Consider the following 17975-nt stretch of genomic DNA (forward strand, 5'->3'; position numbering starts at 1 on the left):
GGATAAATAAAAACAGGTTTGAAATCATTCCAATGTATAATATAGGACAGTAAACCAAAAATATAGTTTTAAGTTGGAGAGATATATTTCATATGGGTGTTTTAGAGTTGTATCCCCCAGATCTAGTCTCTAGTTATTGTGTGCTCAAAGTGCACCAGATTGAAGCATTTTAATTTAAAATGTTCAAAACATCTTTTCCCGGGGGGGGCATACCCCCGGACCCAACCTAGAGGATGTGACGTCCATCCCCCAATTAAAACAAGTTCATACAATACTGAATAAATGTAAAGCCATTTTGACATATATTACCTATGTCAATAAGTTTCTGTAGTGTATTTGTCTTTTGTAGAGATTTTTCATTTATTCTTTATATATAAAATCTCGCCTAGGGCAGCAAATTGGCTAGAACCGGCCCTGGTACTAGGCCTCAAGAGCCTTTCTCGTGCTGGCAGACACATAGAAAGAAATTGGTAGGGCGCACTTCGCACGCACTAAAATATTCCACGCGCTCCACGCTCACATTATGCTGGGCCCACATGCCTTAGCACCGCTGCTATGACTCCATCCTAGGGGAAACACTGCCTATGCAATGATTACATTCAGGCAAACTGTAGAATACAACCTCTTTGGACAATGTATATACTTATTGAAAACAAGCTACAAAATGTAATACCTTGGAAAATGCTGTTAAATACTTTGTAATACTTTTTAATAGCCTTCATTTTCGCTAAATTGATTTATCAACTTTTAATACTTTTTAAGACCCCGCGGACACCCTGATTTTATGCACCATTACTGTACAGATGTACTTACCGAGCAGGGTGCTGGTGTGTCTAAAGGCTCTGACCTGCGAGTCGGACAGGCCGGTGAGCAGAGCCAGCAGGGAGGGGAACAGGTACTCGTCAAAAATAAGGCTGTTCCTACAGGAGCGCACCAGAACCCGAGTAAACTCACACAGGCCGGCTTTGAAACGCCTCATATCAGGGCCTGGAATACATAGAGGGTAGTTCACTGAGTCCTGGAGGAAGACAGAAAAAACAGAAAGCGAAAATATCTTACACTTTTCTCACCATAGCTATTTGAGGCAGAGGTTTGATATAAGGACAATTTAGTGGCAAACCGGAGTAATTAACTCATTAATGTGTCCATTTATCAGCATGAGATTTTAATTGGTGTGTTCAATCACACTGTACTCGTCCTTGGGATAACAATATCCTGGGATATAGAGGTTGTTGATTTCTCAGCAAATTGCAGTTGAGACTGGATGAGAAACATTGTGATGAACTAGATTTGAACCCGCAGGTCTGGGAGAATAACCTTTATCTTCTAGTAAGTACTGAAACAAATCTTAATTATCTTACCTCATTAAACTCTTTGGTTAGGATGCTGATGATCTCAGCGTTCTGCATGCTGTCAAACATCTCTCTGCTCACCACACCTGTACACAAGTATTCCACACAAGAGAGATAAACACATTAACATAGATAAAGGTAGCAATGAAATCATTCTGGTTCTCCTAAAAAATGAAATGGCATGACTTATTTTCAATTTATTTTACTCTCACAAAATATTGACATATTGCGTTGTCAATGGACAGAGGATTAACACAGCACCTAGACATAGCATCGTTACCGCATTGGGAGATCGATAGTTGAGTGCTGATCATTGCCTGAGCTTAAAATTGGAAAGATAATCTCCTGAACTCTGACTACCACCCCCCCCCATCGCCTGGGCTCCCTCTTGACCTCTGACCTTTGCATCCGCAGGACTGAACAATGAAGTTGATGAGCACCAGCAGCCCCGCCTCTCGGCTCTGCTTGTAGCTGTCCAGCCACTCGTCCACCACCGTCTTCAGATTGACAAGGAGAAAGCAGCCAATGAGAACGCTGGGTTTAGATCAAAGGATGGATGAATCATATAACAATATAAAATTCAATACAATTATGGATTTCAGCCTCTTCGTGACAATGGCCTTGTTTTTCTCAGTCACATATGTGGGTATGCCCTAAAGTTCTCTCCACTTGTATTCGTGCTCATGTTTTTTGGCAACAATGACACCAATACAAATGAATGGACACTACCTAAGAAACTGCTGTAGGGCTTCAAATAACAATTATTTGTATTATTGAATAATCCACAGATTCTTTTTGGTAAATAAAATGTGAGAAATGTGTAAAAAATTTCTATCTGAGTATCTCTAAGTCTAAGATGATTTGTTTAGAGGTCTTGTTTTGTTAGTCAAAAACCCAAATATATTAAGTGTAATATGTGTTTAAAAAAAGATAAAAGCTGGAAATCTACATATTTGAGAGGCGGAAAACAGTGGATTGGAAAATGTATTAGTTGACTACATTTTACAACTCGAATCTGCTTTGAATACTGTCAGTATAATTCAAAAAATATTTATAAAAATATATATAAAAAAGGAAGGGGGGAGGAGAATATTGACAAAAAGAACTGAGAAACCTTTCCGTAACAGACTATAATGTTGTGAAATGCAGAGTTGCTGAATGTGTTGTCTTCACCTACAAATACCATCTGCAGTGTGCTGCCTTTCTACACTGTAGTGACAGACTCTTTTTATTACTGCTCACCACTCTTTTTTGTCTTCCTATTGTTATGTGATCCTTTTTGTGTAGTCTTTAACCAGAAGAGACTGGGACCAGAACAACAAAGGTTGGGATGGACGCATGCTGTCAATCATTGACTACACATCCCAGTGAAAGCACTCCTTCCTCTTTGCGTATCAAAGCTAATTCTGTAGGGTCAGATCAGTCAGCCACTGACAGCAGATGAAAATCTCTGTCATTGTTGCTTTAAAGCCTTGTTTCTCTTTTCATTACACATGGCTCCTTCAGCACCTACATCCCTGCATGTGTTTATCTCTATAAACCCTTCCCCCTTTTGCTCTTCAGCTGAAGGTTTGCTCACCACCATGGCACTCTTTCCAGAGCGGACAGCATCATAGATATCCTTTGCACTGATTCCCTGGTTCCCCTGCTTGGATCTCCTTCGGGACTGCTGCAGCAGGGGGGGGGTTGGAGGGGTGGGGATGGAGCTGCTAGTGCTACTGAGGCTGGACCCCCTCAATGCAGCTCTATGCCTGGGTCTCTTGGGTGGCTTTAGATGAAAGAAAAGGGAGGGCAGCTCAGCAGAGGATTTGAGGTGAATTGATGTTGTCAACTGAATTAGTGGCAGCCATGGTAAGATAAGGTACAGGCTTACTACAGCTATTACAACTCTGGATAGGCTTTTTTTAAGAACGGAAAGATAATCAACAATGATGCAATTTAATTAATAACAAATGTATATTTGCCCTTATCTACTCCATTGTGAATAATGCAAACTATAGGTTTGTAAATGAGAGTAAAGTAGTTTGAGAGAGAACAACATAATTTACCTTTGGACAAGTCACTGCCTGTTTTTTCCGCTTTGTGGATTTTAATGTCGCCTCGTAGTCACTGCCAGAATCTGAGAAGTTGTCTATCTCGTCAAGACTAACAGACAAGAAAACAGAATGAATACATTCCTCCAGCATAAACACATTTTGAAGGTTAACAAAAATACAAAGCCGGACAGGCATTCGGATACACATGTTGATAATTTGAGCTCAAAAGTTTGTATTTGTACTCCTTACATTACTGTAGCACTCTGCTTCTGTGGCCAACAGTAGAATAACTTAGGAGACTCCCAGTGTACCTCAATATGTTATCATCATTGTATTTACTCCATTTAACTGTGTTCCTTCAAACTACTTTTTCATAGTTTTATTCCAGCACTTTTAACTGGCTATTTGTTAGCTGTTATAGATGCACACATATTGCTGGGGCAGTGAAAATGAACTAATATGTCAGGTCTGTGGATATTATCAATGAGGCAATTATAGATAACAAACTTTATTATTGTATATAGAGGAAACATAATTGGATATATATACTTGAGTTGTGGCTGCGAAGCAGAAAATGTTGATTTTAACAACTCTTTATTCAATTATAGCAGATTGTTAATGTGCTGTTCATTTGTGTGCATTTTCTTATTAGAAATATATGTATGCAGGATAAATGATAAAAATCCTAAATTAAATACCCAAAACTGATTAAGTTTGACTAAGTCACTAAAGTATTGAGTGGCCATTCAGGTGGCAAAAGGAACCATCTAGGCGTATCTGTCTTTACCTTTCAAATGAGGAGTCTCCAGCTGCCATTTTCAGTGATTGGTTTAGATCTACAGCTAGGTTGATCTTTGCAGTGACAGTTACTGTAGGGGAGAAGAAACGAAAGTGGTTACAAGACTAGTAAGCTAACTTTACTCCTTACCCAATAGATAATACCTAGCATTGGCTAAGCTAACGATGAACGTAGCATTAGCTAAAATGACATTAGCTAAGATGACATTAGCTAGTTAGTTAAAGGACTTGCAACCGCAATTCTAACTAGCTTAAATATATCTTTTGTCGACCGACATTAATTAAATTAGAAAAAAATATACTGGCTAATGAAGGAAATGTCCGATTATTCTTTATTAGTTTCTAACGGACAAGACGCATTAGCAGACGATCCCTTAGCTTCAAAACAGAAAAGGTAAGCTTCCAAGACGTGTAGCCAGCTAGCTACTACAGCGACACATATTAATCGAATAATTACTTACTAGTTACGGCGTTTTAAGTAATGATTTTTTAAATAATCGATCAGTTTGTTTCAATCTTTGAGGATTTAGCGTGAATTATTCTGTCCTCAGTAGATTCAAGGGCGCGTAAAAGTACGCAAAATGATTATCTTTGCTGATTGGCCAGCGCCTCCTTAGATCTGAAGGTGATTGGTCCCTACAGAAGGTCACTGGATGATCATTGGTCACTCAAAACAAGTAGTTATTCTGCTTCGTAGACGGCAACACACCCGGCGGTAACGTAAATGTGACTATCTCCATGAAATTCAACGGACGTCATTAAAAACTGAATTAATTTGAAAATAATATAATAAAATCAAACTATATATTTAATTATTGCTAAATAAGTATAATTATACGCATTTTACAATATAGGATGTAATTTGGCTTTACACTCTTAAAGGACATTTCTTTTACACGTTTCTTTATTTACTGTCTATATTCTTGCAGTCTGTCTGCTCTGTTTTTGTCTGTTGTCTGTCTGTCCAGTTTGTAGGACCCTGAGGTGTGTCTCAGCTGCTCGCCGCCCCTCCACCGCGGGCTCCTCAGTCCTCACCCTCTCTCCCCTGTTGGTCCTCCTCTGCACGGCCCATTGTTCTGGGTTTGATAGGCTTAACCACCATGGTCAAACCAGCTGGAGTAACACACAACTTCTGGTACGAACCTTTAAAATAAAATGCCTTTGCCTAAAATTGCTTTTTTTTTGTAGAAAAAGCAGATACAGTCGAAACTTCAAATACTGAAAATACTAACGAATATTATACTTTAAATTATTATTTCATTTCCCCCCCTGTTGAACTGTAAGACCAAATGTGTACTGGATAGTAGTGCTTTGTTGTGGGCTATATTGTCACCAAGCAACACCTATGTCAAACTGTTTACCATTAGGAGAAACCATTTCCATACCGTCTATTTACTGCATTTTTTAGAATTGCCATAGGCAAAACACTTTTATTATAGGCTCCTATACAAGAAAATTCAAACAAAAGACCAATTGTTGATATTTTAGAAAGTCTGTAGGAGGACAGTTAACAGAAAGCCAAACATTAACTTGGGCTATAGTGCTACTTGGGCCTTACATTAGATTCTACAAAAATAAAAGTCTATTTGAACAGAATGTTGTGATTTTTGAGATTATATGTTGATAATCATTCAATGCAAAATCTATACAAAATTACATATTAGGAGGCTTTTTTCGGACTGCTCATTTATTTATTATGGCACCTTACTGTTATTCTCTTTATTTTTAATTCAATTTCACCAAATATATATCTGTCATTTAAAAACAAAAACTCTTAAACATGTTTTTATATTCCTTTTAAATACATGTCATTTATATAATATACATGTTATGATGTTTTTTTATGGCCTAAAAAAAAAAAACCTTGTAAAAAACATTAAAATAGCTTTATTTTGAAAACAGGCCCTTTTCCGGTATCGTGCTGCCAGCCCTGCCCTCTTGACAGAGTAAGTGAGCTGGATGAGTCTGAGCGACGGGAGTGCCCCATTCACACTCCCTTTACATTTACGTACAACAGAGGATCTCCCAGGAAGGACTGTAAATTAACTGGACACGGTGCATGGAGACATATGTGTGATGTAAAAACCAGCCCGGATGCATCTGTTCATTGCACTTATCGGGGAAAACTATGACTCTTTTAAACGACTGAGGATTTGGGATACCGTTTTTACTTTTGCGTGCATCCAAACCGCCCATTCATTCATTTTTAAAAGGTGCTGCACCCGTCTGGTTTTATTTAAAGCCGCCCTCTCCCCTGCTGTCTTTTTCTACGTCCTGTGGTGAAGATGGATACCCGCTCTTCTTCCTCCAGGTACCCGCTTCTGGTGCTTCTGTGTGCGGTGTGTTCGCTGTCGGGGAGCCGGAGTCCCGTGGCTTCTGCCGGGAGGAGCTGCGCCGACACCCGGCAGGTGTACGCGGAAAAGGGCTACAGCACAGGCACCGCTCCGGTGACTCAAATCTCCGGTAAGACTGCATCTACCCTGCAGTGGGATGAACCACACACTTTTTAGAGAAGAGGCTCATGCAGAACCGTCCCATGATCCATAAGAAAATAAGTGACTAATTCAAGTTTTGATTCAAATGTAAGATACATGTCGCAGCAAAATGCTCTTGTTTGTCCTGACATGCATACAAACACCATTATGCACATCCAGGTCATATGAACTCGCTGTTCACCACCACAAATTATTTATCATGGGAACATCATAGCAAAAAACTAGGTTATCTTTAAATAAAATACCTAAAGTCACGATAGAAAAGTAATATCTAAAAGTACAAGATTGCACACAACTCACTTATATCCACCAGAGACATAATGTGGGAATATCAATGGTGAGGTTTCCTCCAGAGAAACAATACCGGGTGGTTTAAAACAAATTACACCCCCCCCTCCTCCCCCTGGTGCGGTTTAAATAGGATGATTAAGGGGATGAGCAATTTGCCAACACCGGTGCAACAAAGAACCTCGCCCCTAATTAGTCTTTGCCTACTGGGCCAATGTTAAATCCCTGCATGTACCCATAGGCTCTGTGTACTGGAGATAATCTTATCTGCTAAATTGAACCATATCACATGGATTAATATCTGTGGGTTTTGGATAATTTAAAGTTTTGGTTAGAGGCAGGGATACAGGAAAGATGGGAAGTAAGGGAACATTTGGTTAAATATTGATGTCTGACCAAGTGAGGGATCAAATGTTGGAGAACATGAGTGGCTAAATATGTGTCAGGAAGTTCAGCCTTGCATTTAAATCAGTGAGAGAATAACATTGTGTGTGTGTTAACCCTTAGACAGACTTGGAGCTTTCCCTAAATAAATTGTCAAATGTTTGAGTAAATTGTAGTGTGTGGATCTCTGGTGTGTGAGGATTTATTTTGTTGCAATTTATCTGTGTGTGTGAGAGTCAGTGAGACAACTGCAATATTGATTGAGTGTGTGAGTGTGTGTGTTATCTCTGCCTGAGTCTTGGCTCCCTGTCCCGTGGGCCAGGGGAGCAGATGGCCGGGAGAGCGAAGGAGGAAGAGAAGCAGTTTAGAAATGGAAATAGAGGGATGAGAGAGGGGCTAATAGTGAGACACACAGAGAGAACAAAAGAGGCAGAGGGGGACATCAGCGAGGGTGGAGTTGGGAGACTTTCCCCTGTATTAACAGCAGCAATATTCATGTTAGATGTTAAATTATACAGACAAAGAATTCAAACCATTTCCACATTCAGAGCGCTGTTTTTTTTTTTGTCTGTCTGTCTCCCCTGCTTGTCGTTTGCATATCATTACCTCTGACATATCAAAGAGCCAACCTGAGTTGACAAAGAAAGACAGATTGAAGCTGAATAATTCATGCAGGGAAATTAAAATTATCTATCACATCCTTATCTTTGATAGGATTTCCCCTCAGTAACTGAACAGACTGATGATTGGAGGAATTTGGTTTTCCATTAAAACATCTGCTTTAACCTGATAAAAGATACTGATGTCATTGAAAAAGGGCTTTGTTTTCATTAAAATGTGAATTATGACTTTTTTTTTAATAGAAGCTTTTAGCCATAAATGCAGCCCAAAGTGCCTTACAGAAACACAACAATAGAATATCTTGTGTTTAAGCCAAATACATTTTCTCCACTTATGTTCTGACCTTCTTCCCTGGCCTTGTGTAGGTGAGCACCTGCGGCTCTGTCCTCAAGACTACACCTGCTGCTCCAGTCAGATGGAGGAAACGCTGGCCCTGCAGAGCGAGAGGGATTTCTTAAAAGCCGTCGAGGAGAACAGCCAGTTCCTTTTGACTACTTTTACCCAGAGACACCGCAGGTTTGACGGTGAGAGGCTGACTCAGAAGCAGTTATTCTTTATGGTCATATTATCTGTTTTTTAAATGTAGTCTAAGTCTTCTGTCCTCACATCACCCTCCTCTACCGAGTTAATGGAGTGCAGAGATTAAAAACGTATTAAGGATATTCAACTGCACAGTTCCTCTCAGATGGTCGGATTCTGAGTCTCAAAAAAAATTGACTTTGGAATCTAAAAGCAGTGATGCATGAATATTGCAATGTTCCTGCATAGCATGCATGGTTCTTATTCATGTTTAACCGACACACAATAACTGCTGAAATCAAAGTAACTTCAGAAACTTTAGCATTGAACTCTCATAAAGTTGAGGGACTCACAAGAGACAGGATATACAAATGATTGAATCATGATTAGTAGCAACGGTTGGGATATCCTGACAGTTAGTCCCTAGTATGGGTTAAGATCCAGAAAACTAGATCCTCAATTCCCATAATGCAACACAACTTTGATTAGATTCTTTTTTGCCTGGTAAATGGCAAATACCCCACTAAACAAATGTACAGCTCCAGTTTGTAACAAATGATTATACTTTTTGCGGTAGCCAACCTTAGCGGAGGTAACCCTGATGACATCACTAAAACACCAGCACGTTTTCTTTTCAGATGTTTGAGCGCTGCCTCTGGAGAACCAGAAAACCTCATAAACAAAACCTAACCGTAGCTGAAAACTGAACTTAAACATATATACAAATTGGTCGAGTTTCCCTGTCAACAAATGGTGGCTGGAGGGAAATCTACCCAGACATCTTTAGTGGATGTATTTCAGAGAATTCAGCCCACGTTGTCTCAATCTCTGTATGTATGGCTGCAGGTTAGTTGCTGCCCCAGCACAGAGCTGAATTTACACGTTCTCCTCCTACCTCCGGTGGACTGCTCTCACCTTTTTTTCTCTCCTCATCCTTTTATATAATGTACATGGTGAATCATTTAAAGAAGCTGTAGCAGTGGGAGACTGCATATGAGTTCTAAATAGAGTACACGTTGTTATTCTCATTTAACAGCGTGCAGGATCTGATGTAACTGTCCCTATGAGCTGTTAATCGTGCGCCCACGTACCTAGAAACCTGGCTAAGACATCGGAAGAGAATAAAATGGATGATAAATTAATATCTAATCTGCTTTTCCTGTCTGTCTAGAGTTCTTCAGAGAGCTCATCGAGTTGTCAGAGAAGTCGATGAACCAGATGTTTACCAAGACCTACGGACGGCTCTTCACCCAGAACGCACACGTGTTCCAGGAGCTGTTTGTGGAGCTGCGCAGATATTATTCTGGTTAGTTTAGTCAGATAATTCAACTAACTGAGACGATTGACAGGGCTGCTTTCAGCCTCTCACAAATGTAGATTTCCTGATTTTCTGTTTTACATCAAATTGATCTGGATATCTTTGGGTTTAAAACTAGTAAAATAAAACTTGTTAAGACATCACCTTGGAAACTGGGATGTTTTAAATAGTTTGATCACTTTACCTTAGTTTATTGTTATGTATGGAAATGATCTAATGGTGTATGCTAAATAAATCCCAGTGGGTTTGATTTTGCCATATAAAACGGTGAAATCATGGACATCCTGTTGGTCTAAGATGTATACCATGAAATGCAAACGTCAATTCAACTCCTGACTTAGTTGGGATACCCCTCCATCCACGCTCTCTTATTCTCTCATTCCCAACTTTCAAACTAAATGGCAAAAAAAATATTTTCCAAATGAAATGAATACTAGAAGTCAAAAGAAAGCCTGAATTGACAACAAAAAATACCCTTCAAGAGACAATTATTTAGACAAATAACCTTACTCCTACCGCACCACCATATAAATAAGTGTTTGGCTGGTCTGGTTAAAATGGTAATCTGGTAAAGAGCTTTGATGATTCTATGTTGCAGTCACAGTTTAGTCTTGTTTTAGCAGTCGACATCCTTTCCGAGGTAAATCCACAGCCACTTTCATAAAAAGGAAACATTGCCTTTTGAGGAGAATTGGGATGGCAAGAGTAATTGGAGAAAAATTAAAGAGAGAATTGGATTTCCACAGACGACAGTTTCTATTTTTGTTCCGGATCGCTCCGTTTTGGCAGGACAGAGGCTTGCTGGCGAGTCTGTCTGCAGGCTGTTGCTGCTTAGTCAACCTGTCTTTGTCTGCCAAACAACATGTATGGCTTATTTAAGGCCGCATTGTAGACAACACATTGGAGAGTCACATGTCAGTCTGCCAGTTGGCTACTGACGGAGAATGACAAGCACCCATACACATTTAAGGTCATGAGGAAAACCTGAGCACATCACATATAATGCTAGGGTTGAACAGACAATATTCATTGAAGAAAGGTTTGTCACTTCTTCACTTTTATGTAGTCTGTTAAGAAAAATGTGCCAATATACTTTTACTTTATTTGTTTACAATATCCTGTAGCTGCTTGCACCAACCAGAGTTCTATTACTGAGCACAATATACACTTGTTGAGAAAGGGATACTTTCCCCACATTTAAATACTTCCTACAAATTTGAAGGACTGGACCTTGGACCACTAAATGTGGTTAGCCCTGTTAGTTGATTTCAGCTAAGCCTTTTCCAAACCATTGAAGTTGACTTGGCTATCTTTATAACCATCAAAGTTCTCCAAACACGAGTACAGTGTGTGTAGTCAACATTTACACTGTGTAACAAAAGTCAGGTGCATTTTTCTGAATGTTGTGTGTATTTTCTGTTGGGTTTAATTCAGTGTGTATGGAGCTTCAGATGAAAAATCCCAATTTAAAGCTCTGGAACAGCAAACATCAACTCTGCTGACGGGTGTTTTTGTGCACACAGGGGGCAGTGTCAGCCTGTCAGAGGTGCTCTCAGACTTTTGGTCCAGGCTGGTAGAGCGGGTCTTCTCTCTGGTCAACCCCCAGTATCAGTTCAGTGAGGACTACCTGGAGTGTGTCAGTAAACACGCCGAACAGCTGCAGCCGTTTGGGGATGTGCCCCGCAGACTACGCGTACAAGTATGTGATAAAACACGTTAAGAAGGCTTTGATACTGCAGAACTGCATTCACAGTTATGTTAGATTTACTATGACCAAATGATTTACATTATTGTGCTCTCTTTCCTTGTGAAATCAGGTGATGAGGGCTTTTATCGCAGCCAGAGCTTTATCTCAGGGCTTGGCTACTGGTCGGGATATTGTTAACAAAGCAACAAAGGTGAGTTGTTATTTGTACTGAGATGTTCGTGTACCGTCGTCTAATCTGCAAAATAAAGTTTGAGAAAACCTCATCATCAAGAATCCTAAAGCTTGAAGTTTCAGTTTATTTGTTAAAAGTTGCACTCCATTATATTAGAAAAGGTGTCTAGTGATGCAACTTGAAATATCTGTAGTTTATGTGTCAAACATATTCCACGTTTATTTTTTATTTCTATAAGATGCCAGGAAGTTCTGAAATGTGGGATGACCTTTAAAAAGTTGGACTCCAATATATTAGAAAAGGTGTCTAGTGATGTAACTTAAAACAGTTTTCATCTGTTGAGTTCTAATGGCTGTGTATCCCCTCTGCGTACCCTAGGAGAGAGTAGTAAGAGGAGAGGTGAAAAGCAGGATGATTAAGAATAAACCAAAGCGCCATATGAATAATTCCCTATCAGATACAACTAGTGGCAGAACATTCTAAATGGTGTCTTTAATAATGTTAATGTTATTCTTCTTGTCCTTAACCCTCTGACCCTCTGCTTTGTGTGTTTTTAGTTGACAGCAGAATCAGAGTGTGTGCGTGGTCTGATGCGTCAGTGGTACTGCCCTCTGTGTCGGGGCACGCCCTCAGTGAGACCCTGCCACTCCCTGTGCCTTAACGTGATGAAGGGCTGCTTAGCCAATCAGGGCGACCTGGAAACCGAATGGAACAATTACATAGGTGGGTGGTAGGGAAAACAAGAAAAACTCAAAGTAGCTTTAGGGCCAGGTGCATTGAGACAAATCATTCATATCTCAAAGAGCAACAATACCTTCAGTTTTAATTAAATAAGGTCGTAAAGGAAAAACACTGCTCTGCTCCAGATGAAATTTGAAAAGCCTTTTCAATTATTAGAATGATTCAATTGTGAATAGCTAAAAGGAGACACCTCTTATTGCCCTCTGTCACTCATTTAATTTCACTTCCTCTCTCCCCATAATGAATTCCTCATCCATTAATCATTCATGCTTCTCTGCTCCTTCACAATTGATCTGTCTTCCTATGTTTCCCTTCCCCTTTCATCAAACCCATATGTCCCTTCCCCTTTCCCCCCTATTCATGTGCAGTGCTTCCTCTCACCTTTCATCACTCAATCCCTGTTCACACTGCACCCGGACCCATTTCACCCCCATGTACTCTTTTTATCCCTCCATTATTCTTCACACTTCTCTTCATATTATGTTGGCGTGCTTCCCAATCTTCCAATCCTGTAACCTCATACACAGATGAAAATCTTTGAAGTTGGTTCAACATGAGTTTCAAGACACAGGAAACCGGCTTGATGTTTATCAGGGTTACGAATAGGCTCATCAACCAAGTTCTTTCTTTGTATTTAACCCCAGACAATCAGAACTTCAGTGACTATAGTAGAACTTTATTACCTTTGCATCTCTAATTTTTGTATTTCCTCTATCAGATGCTCTGTACCAGGTTTCAGAGAAGCTGGAGGGCCCGTTCAACATGGAGCTTGCCGCCGACTCCATCTCTGTGAAAGTGTCGGAGGCCATCATGCACATGCAGGAAAACAGCGTCACCATCTCCACTAAGGCAAGGAAGAAAGCCTAATGCCAACCATTCCCCTACAAATAGGGAATTCAATGGATGTATTTCTTTTAAATGGTTTCCGATTTTGCAGACGAGCTTTTCTTTTAGTATTTATCAAACCTTTGTAAGTGCATAAAGATCCTTTTTTACCTTCTTTAAAAATAAATCTGAATCTTTCTACTGTGACAGCATGCGGTAAACCTGATAGGAATTATTCACAGGGAGCATGGCAGCCTCACAGTATGATTAAAACATGGCAGACATCCCAGCAGCTTATCCACCAGAGAGACCCCCACATCTCGTTACAACCAGAAAATCCTGGTTTGTGTTAGCGGCGCTTCAGGAGAGGCAGCTCTTTCCTTTTCAGCTCAGCTTCGTGTGATACTGCCTTGAAGTCATTTGGCGTAATTCTAGAGGTCATGGACGACTTTTTCTGTTTACCTGCAGCACCTTCGGGCGTAAAAAATAGAGCGGTTAAGATTTCATTGGAATTCTCGCCAAAATCGCAATACTAACTGGTCCAAATTTCATGAAGCTCAATATTTTTTAAAAAGCAAAATAAAGTTTTTAAGTAAAATGGAATTAGGTTATTCTGTGAACATACGATAATGATGCAACAATTATCCTTAACGCCACAATAGAGGTTCATGCTGCAATTATAATACTAAAATAATTGCAGGTCAATGCAGATATTTGTTTCTTGATCACTTTCACATGTTTTTGGCAGGTTATTTTTACACTTTTCTTAGAGATTTTGAAAGTAAAGAAATGACCTTAAATTAAAACAGAGATAGAATGCCATGCAACAAAGGACGCCTTAACTCCTAAAACATGGGATGCCGCAAAGTATCACCAAATAAAGTAGAAGGTGAAAAGGATGCAGGTTGAAGGATAGTCAATGCAATAAAAGAGTTATTTAACTATATCCTATAGACTGGAGAAGATATGTTCAAGATTATCCCAGAGATTCCTCAAAGCCTGTTGTGATGATGATGATGATGATGATGGTATATTACAATTGTTATAATACTTTTTATCCAGCGGTTTCAACTGTATTGATTTGTTGTTGTTTACCTCAGGTGTTTCAAGGTTGTGGAAGCCCCCGTCCAGCTCCAGGACGGTCCAAACGCTCCCCTAAAGTGTCAGGAGGAAACAAGAGGCCCTTCCGCACCTACACCCCCGAGGAGAAACCCACCACGGCTGCAGGCACCAACCTGGACCGACTGGTGAGAAACAAGCATACTGTGGCTACTCATTCGGTCAGATGTGTTTACTATACTGACATTGAGACACCTTTAAAACTGCATGAATGGCTCTTTTGGTCAGCACAACACGCTACAAAGAAAAAACGTTAATCTCTTTGTGGCAAAAAGGGCTTATTAAATATCCAGCAAAGAAAGTAACATAAGCATTCATTTGAAATGCGGTACCTGGCCTGTTTACCAATGTAAGACAAGCATAAGTTTCTTTCTTTTTTTAGGTCTGTAATAGACTCAAAATTATGGAATTATTGGTCTCTTTAGCGGCTAAATGCATAAATAAATGTCAGCCATCATTCAATGCATTTTAGTTGCATGCAAGGAAACCAAAACAATGAGCTAAAAGATGAAAAACTGCTTGGACCTCAGATGAAATGACTACGAGCGACTCTGTTCACAATATTGCGGTTTTCGAGACTCAAAAATGTTTTGGTGCAGGTCATATTTTTGTGTTGAGTGTGATTTCAGTACATGCTTTTGAAACTGTAATAAAGGCAACATGTTTACACTGAGCATGAGTCAGGGTTCAGACATAGCAACGGAGGAAGAAGAAAAGAGGACAAACTGGTGATATAGCCAGGTGCGAAAAACTAATAATAAAGAGTGCGGCGGTCAGAGGCCAGACAGTACTCCTGTGACTGCTGAGTGGTATTGAAAGATAGAAGTGCAGGAAAATAATTGGAACCAAGAGCAGAAGAGGCAGAAGGAGGATGATAGGTATTCATATCTATTTATAAAACATAAAAAGAGATGTGGTCTGAGAAGTAACCCTGAAGCAGTGTCAAGTCAGTTTATGACTTTGGCCAGCGTCAGCACCGAAGCCTCAATATGTTTCCCCCGGCCAGCCATACCAAACAAGGATACTTTTGACCAGGTCTTAGTCATAACCCATTTCTTTCCGCCTCCGTTCAGGTTACCGAGCTGAAGGAAAGACTGCGACCTATGCGTGGCTTCTGGGTGTCCCTCCCACACACCATCTGTAACGATGAGAGGATAGCTGCCGACGTCACCAATGAGGACCGCTGCTGGAACGGGCAGACCCGGGGGAGGTGAGCGAGAAGAGAGTGGAGGGTTGGGTTTGGTAGAGGTGTAGGAGGAGGAGTGAGTGATGGTGCAGAGGTGGAACGGGTGCAACAGATAGCATTTTGTTAATTTAATTTGACCACCACCAGTCACATACATGCTCTCTGTGTGGGGCTGGTTTATTTTATGTTCAAAGAGACAGCCTAACACAGACATGTATTTCATACCACACACAAAAAACAAGTAGAATGAAAATGTGGAATAGCTTGTCCTGTTTATATTGAAAAATCAAAAGACAGTCCAAAAGAAAGGAGACATGGCTTCGAACAAGAGTAACTAGTTATTAGATCTGTAAGGCTCTTGTTAAACACAGCAGGTAAAGGTATAACATGTAACAATGTACTGTTATATATCATCTGTGACTTGATGCTGACGGAAGTTCACATCAAGGCCAGCTGTGTCATTAAAAACATGGAATTTTGTAAAGATACACATGGCAGTTTTTAAATAAGTCTGGGTCACATTGCTGCAATTTAATAAAAAAAGTGGGTTGCTCCCCGTCGGGAACAAAGCCAGTTATTGTAGTGAACATAGTTATTGTAAAAATACACAATGTTCACATGTGGTGTTATGCTCATTAATGTTGTGTTACAGACTGTTTCCTATCAACACAAACTGTGTGAAATTGCACAGCATTGCTTTAAAAAGATCTGTGCTTGTGTGCATTCATGATGTCTGAGTTTTGGTCCATGAACCTGTGTGTGTGTGTGTGTGCGTGTGCTCAGGTACCTGCCGGATGTGATGGGCGACGGGCTGGCCAGCCAGATCAATAACCCCGAGGTGGAAGTAGACATTTCTCGGCCGGATGTGAGGACCAGGCAGCTGATCATGGAGCTGAGGGTCGTGACCAACAAACTGAAAAACGCTCAGACCGGACAGGACATGGACTTCATGGACAGTCAGTGTTCAAATATCTGTATAACCTAAAGGAGTATGTGATGCATTGCCTGTATGTAGTGGTGAAATGCAACTAGATACATTTACTAGAGTATTTGTTCTTTATTTGAATCTTTTCCTTTGACAGCTATTTTTCAGGGAAATATGTTGAACTTTTTATTTTATTACAATGATCTGACCTATAAAGGGTCAAATATTGAATTACAGGCAAACATATGAACATTTAAGTATATATTGTAATATAATAACTATCCAACACTGAAGGACAATTGGTCAATTACAAAAAGGAACTTGTTTAACAAAACAAAGGTCCATTTAGGTTATGAAAACTTTTTTCCAAAACAAGCGATACAATTTATAGTCTTAATTCTCTTTTTCCTTGTTCCAGGTGAGGAGGGCAGTGGCTCAGGAGGTGGAGATGAGGGGGAAAGGTACAATGATGATTGGCCCGGCCATGGGCCTTACTCCCCGCCCTACAACAAACCCCCTCGCAGCCCCGCTTCAAACCCTGCAAAGCCACCTCGGGTCCGTGAAAGAAACGGATCCAAATGGAACAAAAACAACGGCCAAGGTCGGATCAAATCAGCAACAAGAAAGCTGTCTTTCTCCCCGGTTCCTTTGTTGTTGCCGTTCATGGTCACTGTTGCCCCCATGTGGAGATAGCTGGTGAATACAGTCTGTAGGTGGAGGTTTAATGTCACACTGGAGTCTAAAGCACATTATGAAGAAAGAAGTCATTCCATTTTGTAAAACCAGCAGGAAAAAATAGACACAATCAGGCTAATTTAGCAATAATTAAAAACCTTTAAACGGCACATCATAAATAGGTTAAAGTGAATATCATTCCTACTGCCCAAGCTACAAAAGAGGTATAACAAGGCATTGATTCATATGAACAAAACATTAGAAGTACTGCCATTTTGTTTTGTCATTCGTTTGACCTATTGGAGTGTTGATGCTGAATGTATTGCTGGAGCATATATACGTCTGAGAGGGAAACAAAAAGTACAAAAGCAGGAATTTAATTAGCTCATGTTCTCATGGTTTGGTGGTCTTTTAGATGGAGATAATCACCATATTATTTCAGTTAGCAGGCTTGTGGTTTATTGCTGCTTTCTCATGAAACTAAGTTAATTAGTTTAATCGATTTTGGTTTCAGTGCGGTTGTGGTTCATTTTAATCTTGTGGAAGTAGTAGGATTTAATTTACTTACTTAATTAAACCTCCGTATTTTGGCTTGGAGATCAAAAAAGAAAGTCAATAGTGTGACTCTTGAAACCAAACAACATTTATTTTGAATGTACCGAAAAGCTCAAATTCCTTTTGGGATTACTTGTGACAACAAGGGGTTAACTAATGTAATATATTGATGTTTTTAATTTATTTGTAATATAATATTTCATTGTTCTTATTGTTATGATTTTGGAAAGGGTTGAGTGTTATCTTTTTAAAAAGTGT

The 17975-nt window shown here is 39.9% G+C and overlaps 2 protein-coding genes across 2 annotated transcripts in view; one reads left to right on the forward strand and one right to left on the reverse strand.

The window, feature by feature from the left end:
- Window positions 1-4805, reverse strand: part of stag3 (STAG3 cohesin complex component) — a 48448-nt gene extending 43643 nt beyond the window's left edge. The window contains exons 1-7 of the mRNA XM_079668457.1: window positions 4648-4805; window positions 4176-4257; window positions 3401-3497; window positions 2932-3120; window positions 1753-1849; window positions 1362-1438; window positions 814-1018 (exon numbers count right to left, since the gene is read on the reverse strand). Coding sequence (XP_079524583.1) covers window positions 814-1018; window positions 1362-1438; window positions 1753-1849; window positions 2932-3120; window positions 3401-3497; window positions 4176-4204 — 694 coding nt within the window. The 5' untranslated portion in view covers window positions 4205-4257; window positions 4648-4805. The remainder of the gene's footprint in view (window positions 1-813; window positions 1019-1361; window positions 1439-1752; window positions 1850-2931; window positions 3121-3400; window positions 3498-4175; window positions 4258-4647) is intronic.
- Window positions 4806-6237: 1432 nt separating this feature from the next.
- Window positions 6238-17975, forward strand: gpc2 (glypican 2). The gene is made up of 11 exons (XM_079668458.1): window positions 6238-6649; window positions 8340-8498; window positions 9665-9799; window positions 11335-11510; window positions 11629-11709; window positions 12249-12414; window positions 13151-13281; window positions 14358-14504; window positions 15450-15586; window positions 16346-16518; window positions 16906-17975. Exons 1-11 carry the CDS (start codon window positions 6472-6474, stop codon window positions 17178-17180), a joined length of 1758 nt encoding a protein of 585 aa, XP_079524584.1. The 5' UTR covers window positions 6238-6471; the 3' UTR covers window positions 17181-17975.

The sequence above is a fragment of the Notothenia rossii genome (genome assembly GCF_949606895.1).
Source record: "Notothenia rossii genome assembly, chromosome: 3".
In the NCBI taxonomy this organism is placed as follows: Eukaryota; Metazoa; Chordata; class Actinopteri; order Perciformes; family Nototheniidae; genus Notothenia; species Notothenia rossii.